A 23,195-nucleotide genomic window follows, 5' to 3' on the forward strand; every position below is an offset into this window, starting at 1 on the left:
TAGGTGATTTAACCCTTACTCCTCCCCATTTGCCAGGGTCGGGGTTTTTATTTAAAGTCCCATACAAGTCTATGGGAAATATATGTTACTGCATAACGTCCAAACGGCTGGAGATATTTCGATAATACTTGGTCACATGTTACTTATATGTCCACTGACAGCTGTCACGCCCCCTCCCATAGACTTGCAATGAGGGGGTGGGGCTATGACGTCACAAGCTCTCGGCTCCAGTGTTCGGAACAGTTTGTTCCAAAGGCTGAGCAGCGGAGTACCCCTTTAAGCGGTGTATATGCTCTGTACTCAATCACCAATACACAAGATCGGCGCTTGTTTATAGTGCAGGGCTGGCCATGTCGTAGAACCCCGAGGGCCTATTTATACTATGAATTTTCCACTTGTAAAATATGGTGGAGCAGACTCCCAATGTTCTGCTGCACCATTCGCACTACTTTATTTCCACAATGGACGTTCTGCCACGGAAATTCCAGATCCCAGACTCCACCGAAAGAATGAACATGTTCTGTTTTTCGGTGGAGTTCGCTCTGAAATGCATTGCTGTCTATTGAAATGGCGCATTTCCGAGCGGACCTAGTGCTGGCTTGTTTTGCCTTTGTGTGACTGTGGGATAAAGTGAGACTTTAATCCAGTGGAAAACATCCAGTACTTATCAGCTGCTGTATACTACAGAGGAAGTTGTATAGTTATTTTCTGTCTGACCACAGTGCTCTCTGCTGACACCTCTGTCCATTTCAGGAACTGTCCAGAGCAGGAGAGGTTTGTTATGGGGATTTGTTCCTGCTCTGGACAGTTCTTGACATGGACAGAGGTGTCAGCAGAGAGCACTGTGGTCAGACAGAAAAGAACTACATAACTTTCTGTGGAGCATTCAGCATCTGATTAGTACTAGAGGGATTAAGATTTTTAAATAGAAGTAATTTACAAATCTGTTTAACTTTTTTTGGCACCAGTTGAATAGATTGAGCCTAGAGAAGTGCGTACTTAGCGCGATCTCTTCTAACTCCGTGTCACATGACCAGGACGGCCTCATCATGTAAGTCTGTGGAACTGTCCTGCTCACGTAGACAACGAGCAGGGAGAGAACAGTCGGGGTCTGACCACTTAAAACTTTTCATGTGTCCTTAATACGTGTCAAAGTATTTATAATGATATGTTCACTTTAAACGTATCCCCCTGTACACAGGATCCCTGGGGGGGACTGACCTCTGGTCACAAAAATGGAAGCCCCTTTTCACTGAGTTAATGGAGTGGCAGCCCATATGCCAAGATGCTGCTCCATTCACTGGAAGGCCAAGGGACTACCAGAAAAGTGAGGGGCCTGCTATATGAGAATGTCACCGAATTCTATCTACTTTGCCATCTGGCACGATAGTTATCAATAACCAATAAGCCTGAGTGCATCTACAGCATACAGTCAGAAACTACAAGGCAGGAATTTTCCCTATTGGTTAAAATGTGAAATTTTTCCCCTCCCCTACATGTTTCACCATACAGTATGGCGTCCTCAGGGGCAATAAATGGTAATATTTTAAATTGGGCACCCAATCTTTATGGAGTAACTCTACCATTAAAGCATAAAGGTGAGGCCACATGTGTCTGAAATGTAGCAAAATCATGCCCCCCGTAAGACCTAAAGGGGTACTCTAGTGGAAAACTTTATTTATATTTTTTTTGTAAATCAACTGATGCCAGAAAGTTAAACAGATTTGTAAAGGACTTCTATTAAAAAAATCTTTACCCTTCCAGTACTTTTTAGCAGCTTTATGCTACAGAGGAAATTCTTAACTTTTTTAATTTCTTTTTTGTCTTGTCCACAGTGCTCTCTGCTGACACCTCTGTCCATGTCAGGAATTGTCCAGACCACCATAGGTATTCAATGGGGATTTTCTCCTGCTCTGGACAGTTCCTGATACTGGCATCAGGTGTCAGCAGAGAGCACTCAAAAAGAAAAGAATTTCCTCTGTAGCATACAGCTGCTAAAAAGTACTGGAAGGGTAAAGATTTTTTAATAGAAGTCCTTTACAAATCCGTTTAACTTTCTGGCACCGGTTTATTTAGAAAAAAATTTTCCACCGAAGTACCCCTTTAAAGATAGATAGATAGTCAACAGCATATGGCAGTTAAAGGGTTAAACTTTTTTTTTTTTTTTTTTTAAATCAACTTGTGTCAGAAAGTTAAACAGATTTGTAATTCACTTCTATTAAAAAATCTTTACCCTTCCAGTACTTTTTAGCAGCTGTATGCTACAGAGGAAATTCTTACAGATTTGTAAATTACTTCTATTAAAAAAAGAAGCTTAATCCTTACAGTTTTTATTAGCTGTTGAATGCTACAGAGGAAATTATTTTCTTTTTGGAACACAGTGCTCTCTGCTGACATCACGAGCACAGTGCTCTCTGCTGACATCTCTGTCCATTTTAAGAAATGTTCCGAATAGGAGAAAATCCCCATAGCAAACATGTGCTGCTCTGGACAGTTCCTAAAATGCACAGAGATGTCAGCAGAGAGCACTGTGCTCGTGATGTCAGCAGAGAGCTCTGTGTTCCAAAAAGAAAAGAATTTCCTCTGTAGTATTCAGTAGCTAATAAGTACTGGAAGGATTAAGATTTTTTTAATAGAAGCAATTGACAAATCTGTTTAACTTTCTGGCACCAGTTGATTTAAATAAAAAAAAATAAAAATATATATATATATATATATAAAGTTTTTCACCGGAGTATCCCTTTTTAAGACAGAATTTAACATGTTATTGAATTGTATCCCTCTAATGATCCTTTTCCAAACCGGGGTGCCTTCAGCTGTTGCAAAACTACAACTCCCTGCATGCCCGGACAGCCTTCGGCTGTCCGGGCATGCTGGGAGTTGTAGTTTTTCAACAGCTGGAGGCACCCTGGTTTGGAAACACCGCTCTAATGTATGATCTATTATTTTTCTCTCTTTTCAGGGGGGCTGCAGGTGACCCTAGAACCCAAAGAGGAGCATTTCCATTCCCTCATATTTACAGATGTTTTGGGGAACAGGTCGTATGGAGTTGTTGTTCAGTTTTCCAGGTCTTTCCAGGTATGACCTTTCTAGTCGAGAAGTTATGTGTATTGTACAGTCCGTAATTACCCGCCCTTTAATGGCCGCCGCATCCATTCATTACATGTGATGATTACGGCTTTCGTCCTCGGCGAGCAGGAGCTCTGTCCTTGTTTAGACTTTGTTAGATGATTCATAAAGTTTTTTGTTTTTTTTTCTTGTTTTGCTCGCGTACATAGAACTCTTTGTCTCCCCAGGATACATTAGGACCGTCCAATGGGCAGGTTTACTGGGACTCCTCCAGCAGTATTACCAAGACGTACGAGGCTTATGTATTTTTTGCCATTTGCGTTATATCCAGATATCCTTACTACAATGCCCTAAAGGACTGTCTATCATGGTAAGAGAGGACCCCTGCGGTACTAATTATTGTCTAAACCATAAGCACAAAATGGGATTCCAATATATTACATCATTTTATAGACTTTCATAGCCAGATCTATTGATATTACCGTATACATTTCTGTATAAAAAAAAAAGAACGAACTTTAAAGGGGTATTCCAGGAAAAAAAAAAATTTATATCAACTGGCACCAGAAAATTAAACAGATTTGTAAATTTCTTCTATTAAAAAAATCTTAATCCTTCCAATAATTATCAGTTGCTGAAGTTGAGTTGTTCTTTTCTCTCTGTAGCATACAGCTGGCAACAGTGCTCTCTGCTGACATCTCTGCTTGTCTCGGGAACTGCACAGAGTAGACGAGGTTTGCTATGGGGATTTGCTTCTACTCTGGACAATTCCCGAGACACGTGTCATCAGAGAGCACTTAGACAGAAAAGAACAACTCAACTTCAGCAGCTCGTAAGTACTGAAAAGATTAAGATTTTTTAATAGAAATAATTTACAAATCTGTTTTACTTTCTGATATATAAAAAAAAAGTTTTTCCCTGGATAACCCCTTTAAGCAGAGTTACGTCATTCTCTGAGAAGTGAAGTGTTCCCAAGTAGGAGTCCCAATTTAAAGGGGTACTCCGGTGGAAAACTTTTTTTTTGTTTGTTTTTTTAAATCAACTGGTGCCAGAAAGTTAAACAGATTTGTAAATGAATTCTATAAAAATTTTTTTAACCCTTCCAGTACTTATTAGCTGCTGAATACTACAGAGGAAATTCTTTTCTTTTTGGAACACAGAGCTCTCTGCTGACATCATGAGCACAGTGCTCTCTGCTGACATCTCTGTCCATTTTAAGAACTGTCCAGAGCAGCATATGTTTGCTATGGGGATTTTCTCCTACTCTGGACAGCTCTTAAAATGGACAGAGATGTCAGCAGAGAGCACTGTGTTCCAAAAATAATTTCCTCTGTAGTATTCAGCAGCTAATAAGTACTGGAAGGATTAAGATTTTTTTTTTATAGAAGTAATTTACAAATCTGTTAAACTTTCTGGCACCAGTTGATAAAAATAAATAAATAAAAAAAATAAGTTTTCCACCGGAGTACCCCTTTAATACAGAATAAGGCTGCATGCACACCACGTTTTTGCTATACAGTTCCTGTATACGGTTTCAAGTTAAAAACCGTACGGAACCGTATGGAAAACCCTATGCATTGACTCAACATTGTAAACCGTATGTCATCCGGTTTAGTCCGTTTTGCGTCTTCTACGGTTTTGTCCGTTTTTTTTTTAACCATACCCAAAACGTTTTGGTCTGCGTGAATAACCGTATGCGTCTTTTTTTTAACATAGGAGTCAATGGGAACCGTACAAAATCGTATGTGCGTACGATTCCATCAGGTTTGCACCATACGGTTTTTTACTTTGCACAGTTTTTTTTCTTGGAATTTCAATCAAACAAGGGAAAAGTTAAAAACGTATACTTTTTTTCTTAAAAAACGGATGCAACCGGACATCTTTTTTCAAATCGTATACGGTTTTCAACCGTATATGGGTTAAAATTTGTACACACGTTTTGATACAGTTTAGTCCAGTTTTGAGGAATCAGTTTTTCATCAAAAACCTGATAGGGGAACTGTATTGCCAAAGCGTGGTGTGAATGCAGCCTAATACTCGGTACACTGTTTTTTGTAGATACATCAGTGTGAAATTTATAAAGAAATCCAAAACAAGGTAACGTTTCGGTCTAATGAGGACCTTCCTCAGACCGGATTGCTGCGGAGGCTGTGAATGGAAAACGACACTCCTACGACTACAGGCGGCCTGTCCATATGCCTTTCACATGGCTATGAGCCGTTCTACGTTTTCCATTCACAGCCTCCGCAGCAATCCGGTCTGAGGAAGGTCCTCATTGGACCGAAACGTTACCTTGTTTTGGATTGCTTAATAAATTTCACACTGATGTATCTACAAAAACAGTGTACCAAGTCTTTATTATACTAAAAAAAAGGAACTGCCATGGGGTCGAATGCCGTCCTAATGTATCACAACTTTGTGGTAAGAAAGAGTTGAAGTGGGGAGTTTTATCGCTGCCTGCTAGAAGACGGGTTGTTTTGAGTGTTTATCGAGCGCTGTAATATTAGAAATACTCATTATGGATCAGTGAGCTCATCCGTCATTTTTGCCGCTGCATTGACCTCTGTATTTCAACATCTCATTACATAGCCAAACGTTAATTGGAATGGGTGGCATGTGTGGTGGGCCACAGGGTGCAATGTGAGATGTGGGGCAGATGTTGTAGCCCAGGGGCAGATGGTGTTAACTCCTAAATGTTCGTGATGCCAGGGCGTAGTTTACCAATAACCATCCTAGTCCTAGTTAGGCAGGGCAGATAAGAGTCCAAGGCCAGGTTAGGGTTAACGGTAGCTTTTACTGAGGTAGACAGATGGTCCAGTCTATGCAGTTCGGCCAGGATCCCAGAGAGGTGACCAGTAACACAGGGGACCTCGCAGCTTGCTGGGACTTGCAGTGACTTTGACAGATTTTAGCACAGCAACGCTGACTACAATTGACTTGACTTGACTGAAGATAGTGACAGCAGACAGAGATGACTTACTGACTTGTGGCTGTAATTTAGGCTTGAGGCCTCCAGATGTGCCGGACACTGGTTCTGAGACGTCTGGACTGGACCTGACCTCAACAGAAAGTGTGGAGTCAGAGATTGTAGTACCTCCCCCCTCTTATAAAGGGGGGGGGGCGGAGCAAGGAGCCCATAGGCTAGCTGCGGGTCATCTGGTCACCTGGTGCTCTCTGGGTAACAAAAACATGTGACAACCCTTATCATGTGACCAACAATCATGTGACCATATCAAAGGTCCTTTACACTAAATATACAATTATACAGATTACAGGGGTACAATGCAGGTGAGCCCTGGGGACGTGCAGGGACTCAAGCTGATAGGACTGTGGGATGCATATCCCATACTGGGATATCACACATGCAATACCAGTTGTCTCCAGTAGTGGTTACTGTAGGAGAAATGTGCAGCCACACGCACCTGATCACCAGCAAGTCTCTTCTCAAAAGAAGCATCGTCCCGATAGGACAAGCACTCTATTTTAATTTATTATCTTTTTCATAATTTTTTAGCCTCCTTCCACAACTAAAGCCTAGCAGGAGTGTCAGTCTTGATGATCGTATCAAGGAGTTTGCTGCAAAACTATCTCTGATTCCTTGTCCTCCCCCGGGACCCCTCCATCTGGTAAGGACTACCCCCAACGAATCAGAAGAAGCTTATTTATGTATATGTTTATGTATATATATTCATTTTAAAGGGTTACTCCGCTCCCCAGCGTCACGAACATTGGGTTCCGAACGCTGTGTGCGGGCTTCCGTGTTCACGCCCGCCCCCTCGTGACGTCACGGTCACGCCCTCTCAATGAAAGTCTATGGGAAGGGGGCGCGACGGCCGTCGCGCCCCCTTCCCATAGACTTTCATTGAGGGGGCGTGACCGTGACGTCACGTGAAGGGGCGTGATGTCACGAGGGGGAGGGCGTGAACACGGAAGGGTGCACACAGCATTTGGAACTCAATGTAAGGAGTAACCCTTTAAAAGGTGAAATTAAAGGTGAAATTATTGTTATAAATGCTATAACACAAGTATGTGGGGGATTACAATTGTTCCAATCCGCACGTCAACTGCCCTAGGGGCAGAAATAATACCCACTGTTCCCGCTTTACCCTAAGGGTATGTTCACACATTAATATTTAATATTTGCGTGGAATTCTCGCTGAAAAAAATCAGCTCAGAAATGACCGTTCTTTTTCTGCACGGAATTACGCGCTGCATTCCGCACAGAAATCAGTGCGAAATTCAGCGCGGCATAGGAGACATTATTATTTAATTTTTTTTTACATTTTTTTTTTTTGCGCAAAATCTGCGCGATTTCCGCGCAAATTCAGCGCGAAAGTGTGGCGGACTAAAATATTTTTTTACATTGAGTCCTATGGGGTTAGGACGCGAATTCTGCATGAAGAAAGAACATGTTCATTCTTCACGCGGAACGGAATTCAGTGACAGAATTCTGCTAGCGGAAATTCCTCAGTGTGAACTGAGGAGCAGAAATGTAATTACATACTATGGGGGTTTTTCACTGCTGAATGAATTGGAGAGGAATAAGCGAGCAGAATTACTCGCGGAAATTCCTCTCCGAACCTTCAGTGTGAACATACCCTAAATCTGACAAACTATAGCTTTTATTTAACGGAGCCTATATTTATAAATATGAGTGTCGACTCATTCGATCTACAGTACTTACTATTTACTGTACTATCAATAACCAATGAGCCTGAGTGCATCTACAGTATGCATTCAGAAACTACGAGACAGTAGCTTTGCTTATTTGTTAAAAAGTGAAACAGTTCCCCTCTCCTACATGTTTCACCATACAGTATGGCATCCTCAGGGGAAATTAACTGTACTATTTTGAATTGGGCACCCAATCCTCATGGAGAATCTCTACAGCTAAAGCATAAAGGTGAGACCCCATTCATGGTTAGCCATGTGGCTGAAATGCAGCAGCTTATGACTGTACAATTTGGCTGCTACCTATTGGTTGCCAACTTGCCACATCTCTGCTACAAATGTGGCCTCACCCTAACACTGTCTGTTTAAATCTATGCATAATGTGGAGTTAACACTCAATTTATCCTGTACTCTCTAGTTCAATGTTTCCCAACCAGGGTGCGCTACAGGTGTTGCAAAACTACAACTCCCAGCATGCCCGGACAGCCTTCGGCTGTCCGGGCATGCTGGGAGTTGTAGTTTTGCAACAGTTGGAAGAACTCTGGCTGTGAATTATAGATAGCTAAAAAAAACAACAACTCCCAGCCTCTGGGCATTGTGGGAGTTGACGTTTTACAACAGCTGTAGGCACCTTGGTTGGGAAACACTGCTCTAGTCACATCCAGAGCTGCATCTTTTTGTTTTTTCACTGTAGGTTTTCAACATGAAGCCTCTGCAGATTGTTTTCCCATCAAGAGAAGAGCTCGAGAGCCCCATCATTGATTTGGATCTTCATCTGCCCTTTCTCTGCTTCAGCCCGAAACAGGTGTTACAGGTAATAGATACCAATGAGGGAGGATGATTCTCGTAATTGTGTCTAGGACACCACCAAACTCTTTTTATAATCTAATAATAATTCCTTTACATAGCACCAACATATTCCGCGACGCTGTACAGAGCTTGCCATCACTCACTTCGCTCCCTGTCCCCAGTGGGGCTCACAGTACGCTTTTGGAGTGTGGGAGGAAACGCACATAATCACGGGGAAAACATACAAACTCCTTGCAGATGTTGCCCTACGGTACCTACTCTCTCGTCAGGGCCCCCATAGTAAGCCTGATGTGTAGTAGTGTCTTGCCCAAATCTCCTATATTCCGGCATCTCAGACCCTGGTGCTTGTGGGTTTTGTGCCTCCATTACAGATATCCAGAGCAGTAGTCAGTCCCTGGTCTCTAATGGTTCATCCCTTGTCCAGTAATAGAAAAACAGAGATAATTTCTTCCAAAAAAAAATCGACACCCCTTGCCCTTGGGTGGTGGTATTACAACTCAGTTCCACTTCAATGCAACTGAGCTGCAATACAGCACACAACCTGAGGACTGATGTGGTGCTGTTTCTTTGAAAAAAATCGTCTCTGTTTTCCCAATTCTTTAATAGTTTAAATGGGCACTCTCATTAAAACTAATTTTTGCTATTGTACTCCTTATGGGAAATAAAAAAATCTTTCTAATGTACTTCGTTTAAAATTTATATATATATATATATATATATATATATATATATATATATATGCAATCTCCACCACAGCACAAAAAATCAGAGGTCCAGGATCAAGTGGAAAGGCTTCCAAGTTTATTCACACCATAAATGTGATAGCGGTGCAACGTTTCGGCAAAACTACCTTTGTCAAGTTTGCCGAAACGTTGCACCGCTATCACATTTATGGTGTGAATAAACTTGGAAGCCTTTCCACTTGATCCTGGACCTCTGATTTTTTGTGCTGTGGTGGAGATTGCATATTTATGGACTGCTGACCTGCCAGTTGGCTGACCACGTGCACTTACAGAGGGGGTCTTTGCTGGCTCTTTCGCTTGGAGTTATATATATATGTATAGTCTTCTATGTTTTATTTATACTTAAAAAAAGCCGCCACTAGGTGTCTCCCTACTTGTCCAGAGCACATTTCCCCCCCATCTCTTGCACAGACTTTGGACTCCTGCTGGCCTGGCAGAAGTCCAAAATCAGGAAATGCAGCCTGGAGTGCTGAGGGGTGTGTTGTGCAGCCTTATCCAATCATAGCTCATCTCACACTGAACTGCTCTAGTTTAAAAGGGCACTCTCATTAAAACAAATTTTTGCTATTGTACTCCTTACGGTAAATAAAAAATATTTCTAATGCACTTTGTTAAAAAAAAAAAATGAAGTCTTCTATGTTTTATTTATATATTTTTTTTAAAACTGCCACTAGGTGTCTCCCTACTTGTCCAGCGCACATTTCCCCCCATCTCTTGCGCACACTTTGGACTCCTGCTGGCCTGGCAGAAGTCCAAAATCAGGAAATGCAGTCTGGAGTGCTGAGGAAGGGGGGGGGGGGGGGGGAGGGGTGTTGCCCAGCCTTGTCCAATCATAGCTCATCTCACCCTGAACTGCTCTGGGCTGTGTGTAGCAGAGTGAGGGAGGAAGTTCTCCCCTGTATGGCTTCAGATGATGTCACGCCTGCTGGGGAACGCCCCTTCCCAGTCTGTGAATTTGACTGAGACTGAGCAGAAAATACAGAACAATATCAAGGTAGAAAACTAAAAAATAATAAAAAATAAAGGCAGGGGGAGGTTTATCATGATGGGGGCAGTGAACTGGGAGGATTATAAAATGTAGCAAGATCATTAAAGGGGAACTCCGCCCCTAGACATCTTATCCCTTATCCAAAGGATAGGGGATAAGATGTCAGATCGCCGGGGTCCTGCTGCTGGGGACCCCGGAGATCGCTGCTGCAGCACCCCGCTATCATTACTGCGCAGAGCGAGATCGCTCTGCACGTAATGACGGGCAATACAGGGGCCGGAGCATTGTTACGTCACGGCTCCGCCCCTCGTGACGTCACGGGCCGCCCCCGTCAATACAAGTCTATGGGAAGGGGGCGTGGGGTTCGTCACGCCCCCTGCCATAGACTTGCATTAAGGGGACGGGCCGTGATGTCATGAGGGGCGGAGCCATGACGTCACGCTGCTCCGGGCCCTGTATCGCCCGTCATTACGCACAGAGCGAACTAGCTCTGCGCAGTAATGATGGCGGGGTGCCGCAGCGGTGATCCCCGGGGTCCCCAGCAGCGGGACCGTGGCGATCTAACATCTTATCCCCTATCCTTTGGATAGGGGATAAGATGCCAGGGGTGGAGTACCCCTTTAAGAGGTACTCTTTTATGGCTTTTAGTTCCTGTGGTGTTGTCATCTGGCAGCTTCTTCCCCATACAGTAAGAAAAGTATTGCAATGTCTATTGTATCTGGGGGAAACAAACTACCCCCCCCCCCCATATAACCCCCAATATTTTCGATGTCTTTCACACAGAATAACAAAGTCTCATTGAACATGTTGTCCCATCTCCCCATAGATCATGGCCTGCATCCTGACCGAGCAGAGAATCGTCTTCTTCTCCTCAGACTTTGCCCTGTTGACCCTCATTGCCGAGAGCTTCATGGTCTACCTCCACCCCATCAAGTGGCAGCACACCTTCGTGCCCATTCTTTCGCACCACATGCTGGACTTCATCATGGCGCCCACATCTTTTCTCATGGGTTGCCACCTGGATCATTATAAGGAAGTTTGTAAGGTCAGCCATCATTTTTAATACATTATGGCGCTGTTTCCGAACCGGCGTGCCTTCATTCGGTTTCAAAACTACAACTCCCAGCATGCCCGGACAGCCAACGGCTGTCCGGGCATACTGGGAGTTGTAGTTTTGCAACAACTGGAGGCACAGTAGTTACTTTAGATTCCGCAGTTGAACTTTGTCCTAGGCCTGGCCGAAAGCCCAATAAGGTCCCAGGGTAAAGCTATGAGGCATGCTAGGAGTTGTAGTTTTACAACAGCTGGAGGCACCCTAACTGGGAAACACTGCTTTAGAATCTGCAGTTGAACTTTGTCTTAGGCCTGGCCGAATGCCCAAAAATGTCCTAGGGTGAAGCTATGGGGCATGCTGGGAGTTGTAGTTTAGCAACAGCTGGAGGCACGTAGGGAACACTGCATTATGGTCTGTTTTCCCGTGGTGTCTAGTCTTATAGGTCTTTTCACTGCTCTTTCTGGTAAAGCTGCAGGATCAGTGCAGAGACACAGAACCGGCATGTTCATTATATCAGGACACTACATCTCCCAGCATGCCCTGATTGGACAGATTGTTTTCCCTGGTGGTGATGCCGTCCTCAGTTCTTCATTCTCAGTGACAATTTCATTACGTCCTGTGGTTTATTGCCTCCTATTGTGGCCATTTCCATTAGTGCTGATTCACCCCTAAACATGTATAGAGTAATACTGTGACTATACGGAGGGGAACGCTACAGTCCTGTATATTTATATGAGCACATACCAGGTTATAAATACAGACCTGCTGGAGAGAAGGACAAATCCCAGGAGGCTGCATTCACACCACGTTTCTGCAATACAGTTCCCGTATACGTTTTCAATGTGAAAACCGTACGGAACCGTATTGAAAACCGTATTGAAAACCGTACGCCAAACAATGCATCAGGTTGTGTCCGTTTTGCATCCTGTACGGTTTTGGCAGTTTTGTTCCTGTACCCAAAACCGTAGCCTACCATGGTTATTGGTCCAGGGGAAAAACCGTATTAAACCATATACAGTGACCCCTCGACCTACGATGGCCCCGACATACAATCATTTCAACATACGATGCTTTTGTATGTCGGGACCATCACATAAACGGCTATCCTCCAGCACAGACTGCTTCAGCTGCCCCCGGATAGCCATTTACGGTGCCCCGTGTGGTCTGCTGACGATCACTTACCTGTCCTCTGGGCTCCGGCGCGTCCTCTTCAGGATCCTCTGCATCGGCGGCGCTCTCCATCGTCGTCATCACGTCGCTGCGCACACCGTCCCGTTATCCAATAGGAGCGGCGTGCGTAGCGATGTGATGGCGGCGACAGAGAGCGAGGATGCCGGGGAAGCAGAGGCCTTGCCGGAGCGTCGGTGACACCTCGGGGACGCGGCGACAGCGATGGAAGGCGACATCCAGGGCAGCGGTGACGGTCCGGAGCAGCGGGGACAGACAAGTACAACTTCGTCTATCAGTGGTCTACAACCTGCGGACCTCCAGATGTTGCAAAACTACAACACCCAGCATGCCCGGACAGCCAACGGCTGTCCGGGCATGCTGGGTGTTGTAGTTTTGCAACATCTGGAGGTCCGCAGGTTGTAGACCACTGTCCTATACTTTACATTGCACGGATCCCTCAACATACGATGGTTTCAACAAACGATGGTCCATTTGGAACGGATTACCATCGTATGTTGAGAGACCACTGTACGTGTTTTGTTGTTGTTTTTTTTTTTTTTAACATGGGAGTCAGTGGGAACCGTACAGAAGTGTATGTGCGTACCATTCCATCCGATTTGCACCATACGTTTTTTGACTTTGCACAGTTTTTTTTCTTGGAATTTCAATCAAACAAGTGAAACTTTATTCATAATGGAGTGAAAAGCTAAAAACTTATACTTTTTTTTCTTTAAAACTGCTGCAACCGGACATCACTTTTCAAACCGTAGATGGATGAAAATTTGTACACACGTTTTGATACAGTTTAGTCCGGTTTTGAGGAATCCGTTTTTCATCAAAAACCTGATACGGGAACTGTATTGCAAAACGTGGTGTGAACCCGGCCTTAAATAGTGACCTATAGATGGAGGGGGAGGGGGTAATGTCTCCAATTATTATGATCCTCCCGCGGCTTTTGTCATTTATACTTATTCTGATTATTGTTTATAGACAGATTCCTCTTTAGATTAGAGATGGGGATATCCTTGTGTGCTATATGGGGATGAGTTTCTGTTTTTTTACTTATTGCAGGAAGGTGAGGATTTAATATTAATAGATATTGATAACGGCAACATCTCCTGCTCCGGGAACAGGATCGACTCTGACGACTGTGATGTCCCGGACATGCCGGTAATGGCTGCAGAGACCTTTATATGCAGGTAATGGATGTGTGCAATCACCAGTAAACCAATATACACACACTATCTATATCCTATATATTATCTATCTATCTCATATCTATCTATCTACCTTACTATCTCATATCTATCTCATATCTATCTATCTATCTATCTCCTCTCGATCTCATATCTATCTCCTATCTATCTATCTCATATCTATCTATCTCATACATATCTATCTCATACATATCTATCTCATATCTATCTATCTCATATCTATCTATCTCATATCTAGTGTTGAGCGGCATAGGCCATATTCGAATTTGCGAATATTCGCGAATTTATGGACGAATATTCGTCATATATTCGCGAATATTCGCATATTCGTTATATTCTCGTTTTATTTTTCGCATATGTGAAAATTTGCATATGCGAAATTAGCATATGCGAAAATTAGCATATGCGAATTTTCGCGCGCCAGTCTCACACAGTAGTATTAGAACCTTCTTTACACCACACAAGCTGGAAGCAGAGAGGGGTGATCACTGTGATGTGTATTGTGAAGAAAAAAACAAAAAAAAAACGAATATTCGTAATTACGAATATATAGCGCTATATTCGCGAAATTCGCGAATTCGCGAATATGCGATATTCGCGAATAATATTCGAATTGCGAATATTCGCGAGCAACACTACTCATATCTATCTATCTCATACATATCTATCTCATATCTATCTATCTCATATCTATCTATCTCATATCTAGTGTTGAGCGGCATAGGCCATATTCGAATTTGCGAATATTCGCGAATTTATGGACGAATATTCGTCATATATTCGCGAATATTCGCATATTCGTTATATTCTCGTTTTATTTTTCGCATATGTGAAAATTTGCATATGCGAAATTAGCATATGCGAAAATTAGCATATGCGAATTTTCGCGCGCCAGTCTCACACAGTAGTATTAGAACCTTCTTTACACCACACAAGCTGGAAGCAGAGAGGGGTGATCACTGTGATGTGTATTGTGAAGAAAAAAACAAAAAAAAAACGAATATTCGTAATTACGAATATATAGCGCTATATTCGCGAAATTCGCGAATTCGCGAATATGCGATATTCGCGAATAATATTCGAATTGCGAATATTCGCGAGCAACACTACTCATATCTATCTATCTCATATCTATCTCATATCTATCTATCTCATATCTATCTATCTCATATCTATCTATCTCATATCTATCTATCTCATATCTATCTATCTCATATCTATCTATCTCATATCTATCTATCTATCTCATATCTATCTATCTATCTATCTCATATCTATCTATCTATCTATCTCATATCTATCTATCTATCTCATATCTATCTATCTCATATCTATCTATCTATCTATCTATCTCATATCTATCTATCTATCTCATATCTATCTATCTATCTCATATCTATCTATCTATCTCATATCTATCTATCTATCTATCTATCTCATATCTATCTATCTATCTATCTATCTATCTCATATCTATCTATCTCATATCTATCTATCTCATATCTATCTATCTATCTATCTCATATCTATCTATCTCATATCTATCTATCTATCTATCTCATATCTATCTATCTATCTCATATCTATATATCTATCTCATATCTATCTATCTATCTATCTCATATCTATATATCTATCTCATATCTATCTATATATCTATATATCTCATATCTATCTATATATCTCATATCTATATATCTATTTCATATCTATCTATATATCTATCTATCTAACTCATATCTATCACATATCTATCTCATATCTACCTATCTATCACATATCTAGCAACAGAAGAATACAGCAGCACACTGCTAGCACAATGATACAGATAAAACATGAACTGCTATACAGCTATAGTGCAAAAATGAAAAAAAAATGAAAAAGTGAGGTACTTAGCTCACAATTTGGCGGCCAAATAGTTTGGACTATCCCACTACGATAAGCTGACCTCATTGGGACGGACCCTACACTGTGAATATGCCTCTGTGCAATCAGTTCAACAGGCATTGCAAGGTCTGAGATGTCCAAGCACCTTATATACACTTACTATCTATCTATCTATCTCATATCTATCTATCAACCATATAAAAAGTCTACACATCCTCTTAAAATATTGATTCTTGTGATGCCAAAGAATAAGACAAAGATGAATCCTGTCAGAACTTTTCCCAACCTTAGAATAGGGTCATGCAGAGCGCATCAGCAGTGTAAAATACGCTGCGGATGCGCATATGGCTGTCAAAAGAGCAAGCTCTCTGCTGCGTCCGGTGTGTACACGAGATAGCGCTGGATTCTGCCACCACGAGCGTACACAGAGCTACCCAGCCACAGCAGTCACTAGAGGTAAAGAGCTTGCTTTAGTGACTAATTTTGGCGCGGGGAACAGCCTCTAAACCCCGGCAACAGGGGTCAAAGCTTCACTGTGCGTGTGCCGGAAACCACTTTACTGACTCACGTGTAGACTGCATAAACAGGGCAGCTGACGTCTGGAAGAGAGGTGTGTTGGATCGGCACAGCTACGGACCCGCTGGTTCGATTTTGTTCCGAACGCTCGGTACGGGGTCGGGACGTCACAGCCATGCCCCTCGTGATGTCACGCTACGCCCCCTCAATGCAAGTCTATGGGAGGGGGCGTGGCGGTCGCCACGCCCCCTCCCATAGACTTGCATTGAGGGGCCGTGGCTTGACGTCCCAAGGGCGCGGCCGTGACTTCACGGAACAAAGTGTTCTGAACGCTGGGTCAGTGGAGTACGCCTTTAAGGGTGTGAACATTTATGCCACCAGGTTATAGTGTTTTTATTTATTTATTTTTTATTCCCCCCTCAAGGATTTTATTTTGTTTTCCAATTGTTCACGTTATTGGTCACATTAATGGTGGAAAACGTTCTGACCTGATTTATCTTTGTCTTATTCTTTAACAAGAACCTGGGACTGTAAAAGGGTGTGTAGACTTTTATATCCACTGCATCTCAGACTGTATTCTGTATTCCTGCGGCACAGTATGGAGAACCTTCTGCTGCACTATGACTTGGAGCAGTCTCATCGATCAACAACCCTGGACATCGGAGAGCTGAGATTGCGGAGACGGATGTGGCAGCAAAACCTGAACAGCAAAATCCAGGAGATCGCTCTGCAGCTCATTGTGGACGTCTTCAGGTAAAGTGAGACATACTGCAAGAAATGAAACCACAAAGGCTGACCTGTCCCCCAAGTTACTGAGATAATGGTGTATGCGTCCTGTTCACATTGGAATATCCTATCACAGTGCAATGATCTATGCAAAACAGTGAGTCACTAATATATATGTGTACTACTGAGTTATATCCTGTATAATACTCCAGAGCTGTACTCACTATTCTGCTGGTGAGGTCACTGTGTATATACATTACATTACTTATCCTGTACTGACCCTGAGTTATATCCTGTATTATACTCCAGAGCTGTACTCACTATTCTGCTGGTGAGGTCACTGTGTACATACATTACATTACTTATACTGTACTGATCCTGAGTTATATCCTGTATTATACTCCAGAGCTGTACTCACTATTCTGCTGGTGAGGTCACTGTGTACATACATTACATTACTTCTCCTGTACTGATCCTGAGTTATATCCTGTATTATACTCCAGAGCTGTACTCACTATTCTGCTGGTGAGGTCACTGTGTACATACATTACATTACTTCTCCTGTACTGATCCTGAGTTATATCCTGTATTATAATCCAGAGCTGTACTCACTATTCTAATGGTGAGGTCACTGTGTATATACATTACATTACTTATACTGTACTGATCCTGAGTTATATCCTGTATAATACTCCAGAGCTGTACTCACTATTCTGCTGGTGAGATCACTGTGTACATACATTACATTACTTATCCTGTACTGATCCTGAGTTATATCCTGTATTATACTCCTATTTCTTTGGCAGGGATGTGAAGGCGCACCTGAATTATGAGCACCGGGTGTTTAACAGCAGGGAGTTCCTGAAGAGCAGCAGTCCAGGAGACCAGGCCTTCTACAGAAAGGTGAAGCTTCTCAATTTAAAGGGACAGTGCACTATTAACACAAAATGATCAGATCCACATGTGATCTCCCAGAAAGACAAGACTGTGCTCCATCCTACAGAACATACTAGATAAACATACTAAACAAATAACAAAAAAGTAATAACATATTGAAACACCTGCTCTGTCTCTACAGGTTACCGTGATTCCTTAGAAGACATGAGACAAATTCTTACAAGATTAGTTCATTGTCAAATAGAATTTGCTCAATCTCCAGTTTCGGAAACCTCCAGGTTTCCGGGACTGGGGACATAACGTCACGCCCCCTCCATTCATGTCTATGGGAGGGGGTGTGACGACCGTCACGCCCCCTCCCATAGACATGAATGGAGGGGGCGTGGCGTGACATCACGTCCCCGAAACCTGGAGGTTTCCGAAACTAGAGAATCGGTACCCGCATAGAATGCGGGTGCTGCAGGGAGATCACAGGGGGTCTCAGCAGTGGGCCCCCCGCGATCAGAAATCTTATCCCCTATCCTTTGGATAGGGGATAAAATGTTTTGCCCGGAATACCCCTTTAAGGAACGGGACATTTTTCATTTTTGCACTTTTGTTTTTTCCTCCTCACCTACTAAAAATCGTAACGCTTTCAGTTTTCCACCTACAGACCCATATGAGGACTTGTTTTTTGCGCCACCAATTGTACTTTGTAATGACGCCAACCATTTCACCAGAAAATCTACGGCAAAACCAGAAAAGAAATATTTGTGGGGCAAAATTTTAAAAAATTTTAAAATGCCATTTTGGGGGCTTCCGATTCTACACATTTTGCACTTTTCGGTTAAAATGACACCTCATCTTTATTCTGTAGGTCCATACGGTTACAATGATACCCAATTTATATAAGTTTTATTTTATTTTACTACCTAAAAAAATTATAACTACATGCACCAAAATTTGTATGTTTAAGCTTATATTCTTACCCCTTTAACTTTTTTATTTTTCTGTATACTGGGATGTATGAGTGCTCATTTTTTGCGTCGTGATCTGAAGTTTTTGTTTTGATAGAACTTTGTGATCGCTTTTTATACATATTTTAGGGTATACAACGTGACCATAAATATGCAATTTTGGACTTTGGTATTTTTTTACGTAAACGTCATTGACCCAGCGGTTTAAATAACCTTATATTTTTATAGTATGGACATTTGCGCATGTGGTTATACGACATATGTTTATTTTTATGTTTACATATGGAATGTTTTTATATGGAATTTGGGGAAAAGGGGGGGGGGATTCAAACTTTTAATATGGAAGGGGTTAATATGTGTTTTTTTTTTTTAAACTTTTATTAAGCTTTTCTTTTTCTTTCTTTTTTTTACACTTTTAGTTCCCTTAGGGGACATTTAGGAGGAATCATTAGATTTCTCATACAGATCAATGTAGTTCCATAGAACCACATTGATCTGTGTGCTCTGCACTTGATTGATAAAGCCTGGTCCAGCCAGGTTCAGAGCCGGGACCAGGACAGAAGAAGAGGTAAGCCCTCCAGCTACCTCAGAAGTGGATTGCTCCCCAGCAATCGCGATCCACCCTACTGGACCACCAGGGACTGGTTAAAGGTCCCTTTAGACGCCACGGTCAGCTTTGACAGTGGAGATCTAAAGGGTTTATAGCCGCATGTCGGCTAATAATGTTGACCCCCAACTACAGTGATCAGCTGGGGGCCGGCCGGTGTGCCCGCGCAATTCCCTGCTTGCTGTCTCAGGACCAGCCGACTCGTCCTTAGACGGCAACCGGTTAAACTCTTATCCCAGTGTTTCCCAACCAGGGCAGCTCAAACTGTTGCAAAACTACAATTCCCAACATGCCCAGAGGGCTGTCCGGACATGCTGGAAGTTGTAGTTTTGCAACAGCTGGTGACACCCTGGTTGGGAAACATTACTTTAATCCCTAGAAGACCATCTGTACATGCACGCTCGGTTGTCTCCCCCCTCTGAATTCATGCTCGCTCTGCTATTTCCCTGCTCAGAATACATGCACGCTTGGCTGTTTCCCCCCTCTGAATTCATGCACGCTCGGCTGTCTCCCCACTCTGAATACATGCACGCTCGGCTGTCTCCCCACTCTGAATACATGCACGCTCGGCTGTCTCCTTGCTCTGAATACATGCACGCTCGGCTGTCTCCTTGCTCTGAATACATGCACGCTCGGCTGTCTCCTTGCTCTGAATACATGCACGCTCGGCTGTCTCCTTGCTCTGAATACATGCACGCTTGGCTGTCTCCCCACTCTGAATACATGCAAGCTCGGCTGTCTCCCCCCTCTGAATACATGCACGCTCGGCTGTCTCCCCACTCTGAATACATGCACGCTCGGCTGTCTCCCCACTCTGAATACATGCACGCTCGGCTGTCTCCCCACTCTGAATACATGCACGCTCGGCTGTCTCCCCGCTCTGAATACATGCACGCTCGGCTGTCTCCCCGCTCTGAATACATGCAAGCTCGGCTGTCTCCCTGCTCTGAATACATGCAAGCTCGGCTGTCTCCTTGCTCTGAATACATGCACGCTCGGCTGTCTCCTTGCTCTGAATACATGCACGCTCGGCTGTCTCCTTGCTCTGAATACATGCACGCTCGTCTGTCTGCCAACTCTGAATACATGCATGCTCAGCTGTCTCCCCCCCTCTGAATACATGCACGCTCGGCTGTCTTCCCCCTCTGAATACATGCACGCTTGGCTGTCTCCTTGCTCTGAAAACATGCACGCTCGGCTGTCTCCCCACTCTGAATACATGCACGCTCGGCTGTCTCCTTGCTCTGAATACATGCACGCTCTTCTGTCTCCCGCTTTAAATACATGCACTCTCTGCTGTCTTCCCGCTCTTAATACATGCACTCTCGGCTGTCTACCCGCTCTTAATACATGCACGCTCGTCTGAGGATATACATAATACATGCACGCTCGGCTGTCTCCTTGCTCTCAATACATGCACGCTCGGCTGTCTCCTTGCTCTGAATACATGCACGCTCGGCTGTCTCCTTGCTCTGAATACATGCATGCTCGGCTGTCTCCTTGCTCTGAATACATGCACGCTCTTCTGTCTCCCGCTTTAAATACATGCACTCTCTGCTGTCTTCCCGCTCTTAATACATGCACTCTCGGCTGTCTTCCCGCTCTTAATACATGCACTCTCGGCTGTCTTCCCGCTCTTAATACATGCACTCTCGGCTGTCTTCCCGCTCTTAATACATGCACTCTCTGCTGTCTTCCCGCTCTTAATACATGCACTCTCGGCTGTCTACCCGCTCTTAATACATGCACGCTCGTCTGAGGATATACATAGCACATGACCATTACGAAGGGTCTGTTTGTCCATCTTCTGACTGACGTATCAGGTTTGTAGGACTTTCTTTTAGTAACCATGTGACTGTGTTGCAGGTCCTGGACACCTACATGTTCAACTCCTTCCTTAAGGCTCGACTCAGTAAAAAAATGGATGACTACGCCCGCATGGAGCTGAGCTCGTCCTCCGGGATTGACGGGTAAACTCTTCATCGGATTTTAAAACTTTGTTGCTCTTAAAAGGGCCAAAAAATGGTGCACAGTTCCACGTAATGCAATACGAGTGAAGCAGACCTCATCTCCTGATGGTATATAGGGGGGTAAGCAGTTACCATTGGGCCCAGGACAACTATGACCACCAAGGGCAGCACCGAATAAGCCAGGGCCAGAGCTGTCTGCATGCGGCTCACCCTCCTTATACAGATGTATTTCCCAACCAGGGTGCCTACAGCTGTTGCAAATCTGCAACTCCCAGCATGCCCGGACAGCCTTCGGCTGTCCGGGCGTGCTGGGAGTTGTAGTTGTGCAACAGCTGGAGGCATACTGGTTGGGAAATCCTGCACTACAAAATCAGGGTCCAGCCTGATAGGCCATTCAGGAGTCTAGGAGAGATGGGTAGTCGCCTTCGACTGTCCGGGCATGCTGGGATTTGTAGTTTTGTAACAGCTGGAGGCATACTGGTTGGGAAACCCTGCACTACAAAATCAGGGTCCAGTCTGATAGGCCATTCAGGAGTCTAGGAGAGCTGGGTAGTAGCCTTCGGCTGTCAAGGCATGTTGGGTGTTGTAGTTTTGCAACAGCTGGAGGCATACTGGTTGGGAAACACTGCACTACAAAATCAGGGTCCAGTCTGATAGGCCATTCAGGAGTCTAGGAAAGCTGGGTAGTAGCCTTCGGCTGTCCAGGCATGCTGGGAGTTGTAGTTTTGCAACAGCTTGTGGACGCCTTTAGTTGTTGGGCCCCTGCTGTTTATGTAGAAGTAGAAAGTAAAAAATGACAGGGATGCAGCGTCTTGTGCGTTACTCTTGTGAGGTTAGGGATTCTAAAAGCACCAATAGATGTAACATCCAGAGTTCAGTCTAGGCGGCCGCTCACCTCACAAATGTGTAGCATGCGCATATCACCTCTTATAGGAGGTACCATATATCCCAGGAGAAGCTGCTTGGCCTGATGGTCACAGGACAGGGGCAACCCTCACCCGTTTGGAAATGCAGAAGAAGGCCGGGTTCACACCACGTTTTTGCAATACAGTTCCGTATCAGGTTTTTGATGAAAAACGGATTCCTCAAAACCGGACTAAACTGTATCAAATTGTATGTACACATATTAATCCATATACGGTTTGAAAAATGATGTCCGGTTTGCATCCGTTTTTTAAGAAAAAACAGTATACATTTTTAACATTTCACTCCATTATGAATAAAGTTTCACTTGTTTGATTGAAATTCCAAGAAAAAAACTGTGCAAAGTAAAAAAAAACATATGGTGCAAACCGTATGGAGCCGTACGCACATACGGTTCCCATTGACTCCCATGTTAAAAAAAAAAAAAGGATACTGTTTCAATACGGTTTTAAACCCAGAGCAAAAACTGCAGTAGGCTACGGTTTTGGGTACGGGAAAAAAAAAACTGACAAAATCGTACAAGACGCAAAACGGATGCAACATTTTCAATGGAGAGTCAATGCATACGGTTTTAAATACGGTTCCGTATGATTTTCAATTTGAAAATCTATACGGGAACTGTACTGCAAAAAAGGGGTGTGAATGCAGCCGAAGAAGAAAAAACAAAGACCACGGTATCCAAGTTGAAGTAATAAGCTTTATAGACAATAAGCTAATAGACAATGACTCATTTCGGGGCCCTCTTGCCCCTTCCTCATATTGTCTGAAGGACTCTTGTCACCAGCAGGCCTTATATGTTTAAAAAATGGCGCTCAGTTGGGTCAAGGGGCGGACTAGTATGATGTCGTCACCCTTACACAAACATACAAAACAGTGACAATAAAGTGCTCAAAAACAATTAGTAATGATTACATCTTAATAACCACATTATAAAATGAAAACTGAAATCGTACACGTCGCTAAATATCATTTCATTTATCACAGGAAGAC

General features: G+C 43.4%; 1 protein-coding gene across 1 annotated transcript in view; it reads left to right on the forward strand.

Moving 5' to 3' along the window:
- The window catches only part of DENND3 (DENN domain containing 3), a 98,636-nt gene that overhangs the window by 31,332 nt on the left and 44,109 nt on the right, over positions 1–23,195 (forward strand). The window contains 9 exon segments of the mRNA XM_056522848.1: positions 2,963–3,078; positions 3,297–3,439; positions 6,584–6,695; positions 8,435–8,554; positions 11,108–11,326; positions 13,577–13,704; positions 16,723–16,878; positions 17,658–17,754; positions 21,178–21,281. Coding sequence (XP_056378823.1) covers positions 2,963–3,078; positions 3,297–3,439; positions 6,584–6,695; positions 8,435–8,554; positions 11,108–11,326; positions 13,577–13,704; positions 16,723–16,878; positions 17,658–17,754; positions 21,178–21,281 — 1,195 coding nt within the window.

This window comes from Hyla sarda, chromosome 5 (genome assembly GCF_029499605.1).
Source record: "Hyla sarda isolate aHylSar1 chromosome 5, aHylSar1.hap1, whole genome shotgun sequence".
In the NCBI taxonomy this organism is placed as follows: Eukaryota; Metazoa; Chordata; class Amphibia; order Anura; family Hylidae; genus Hyla; species Hyla sarda.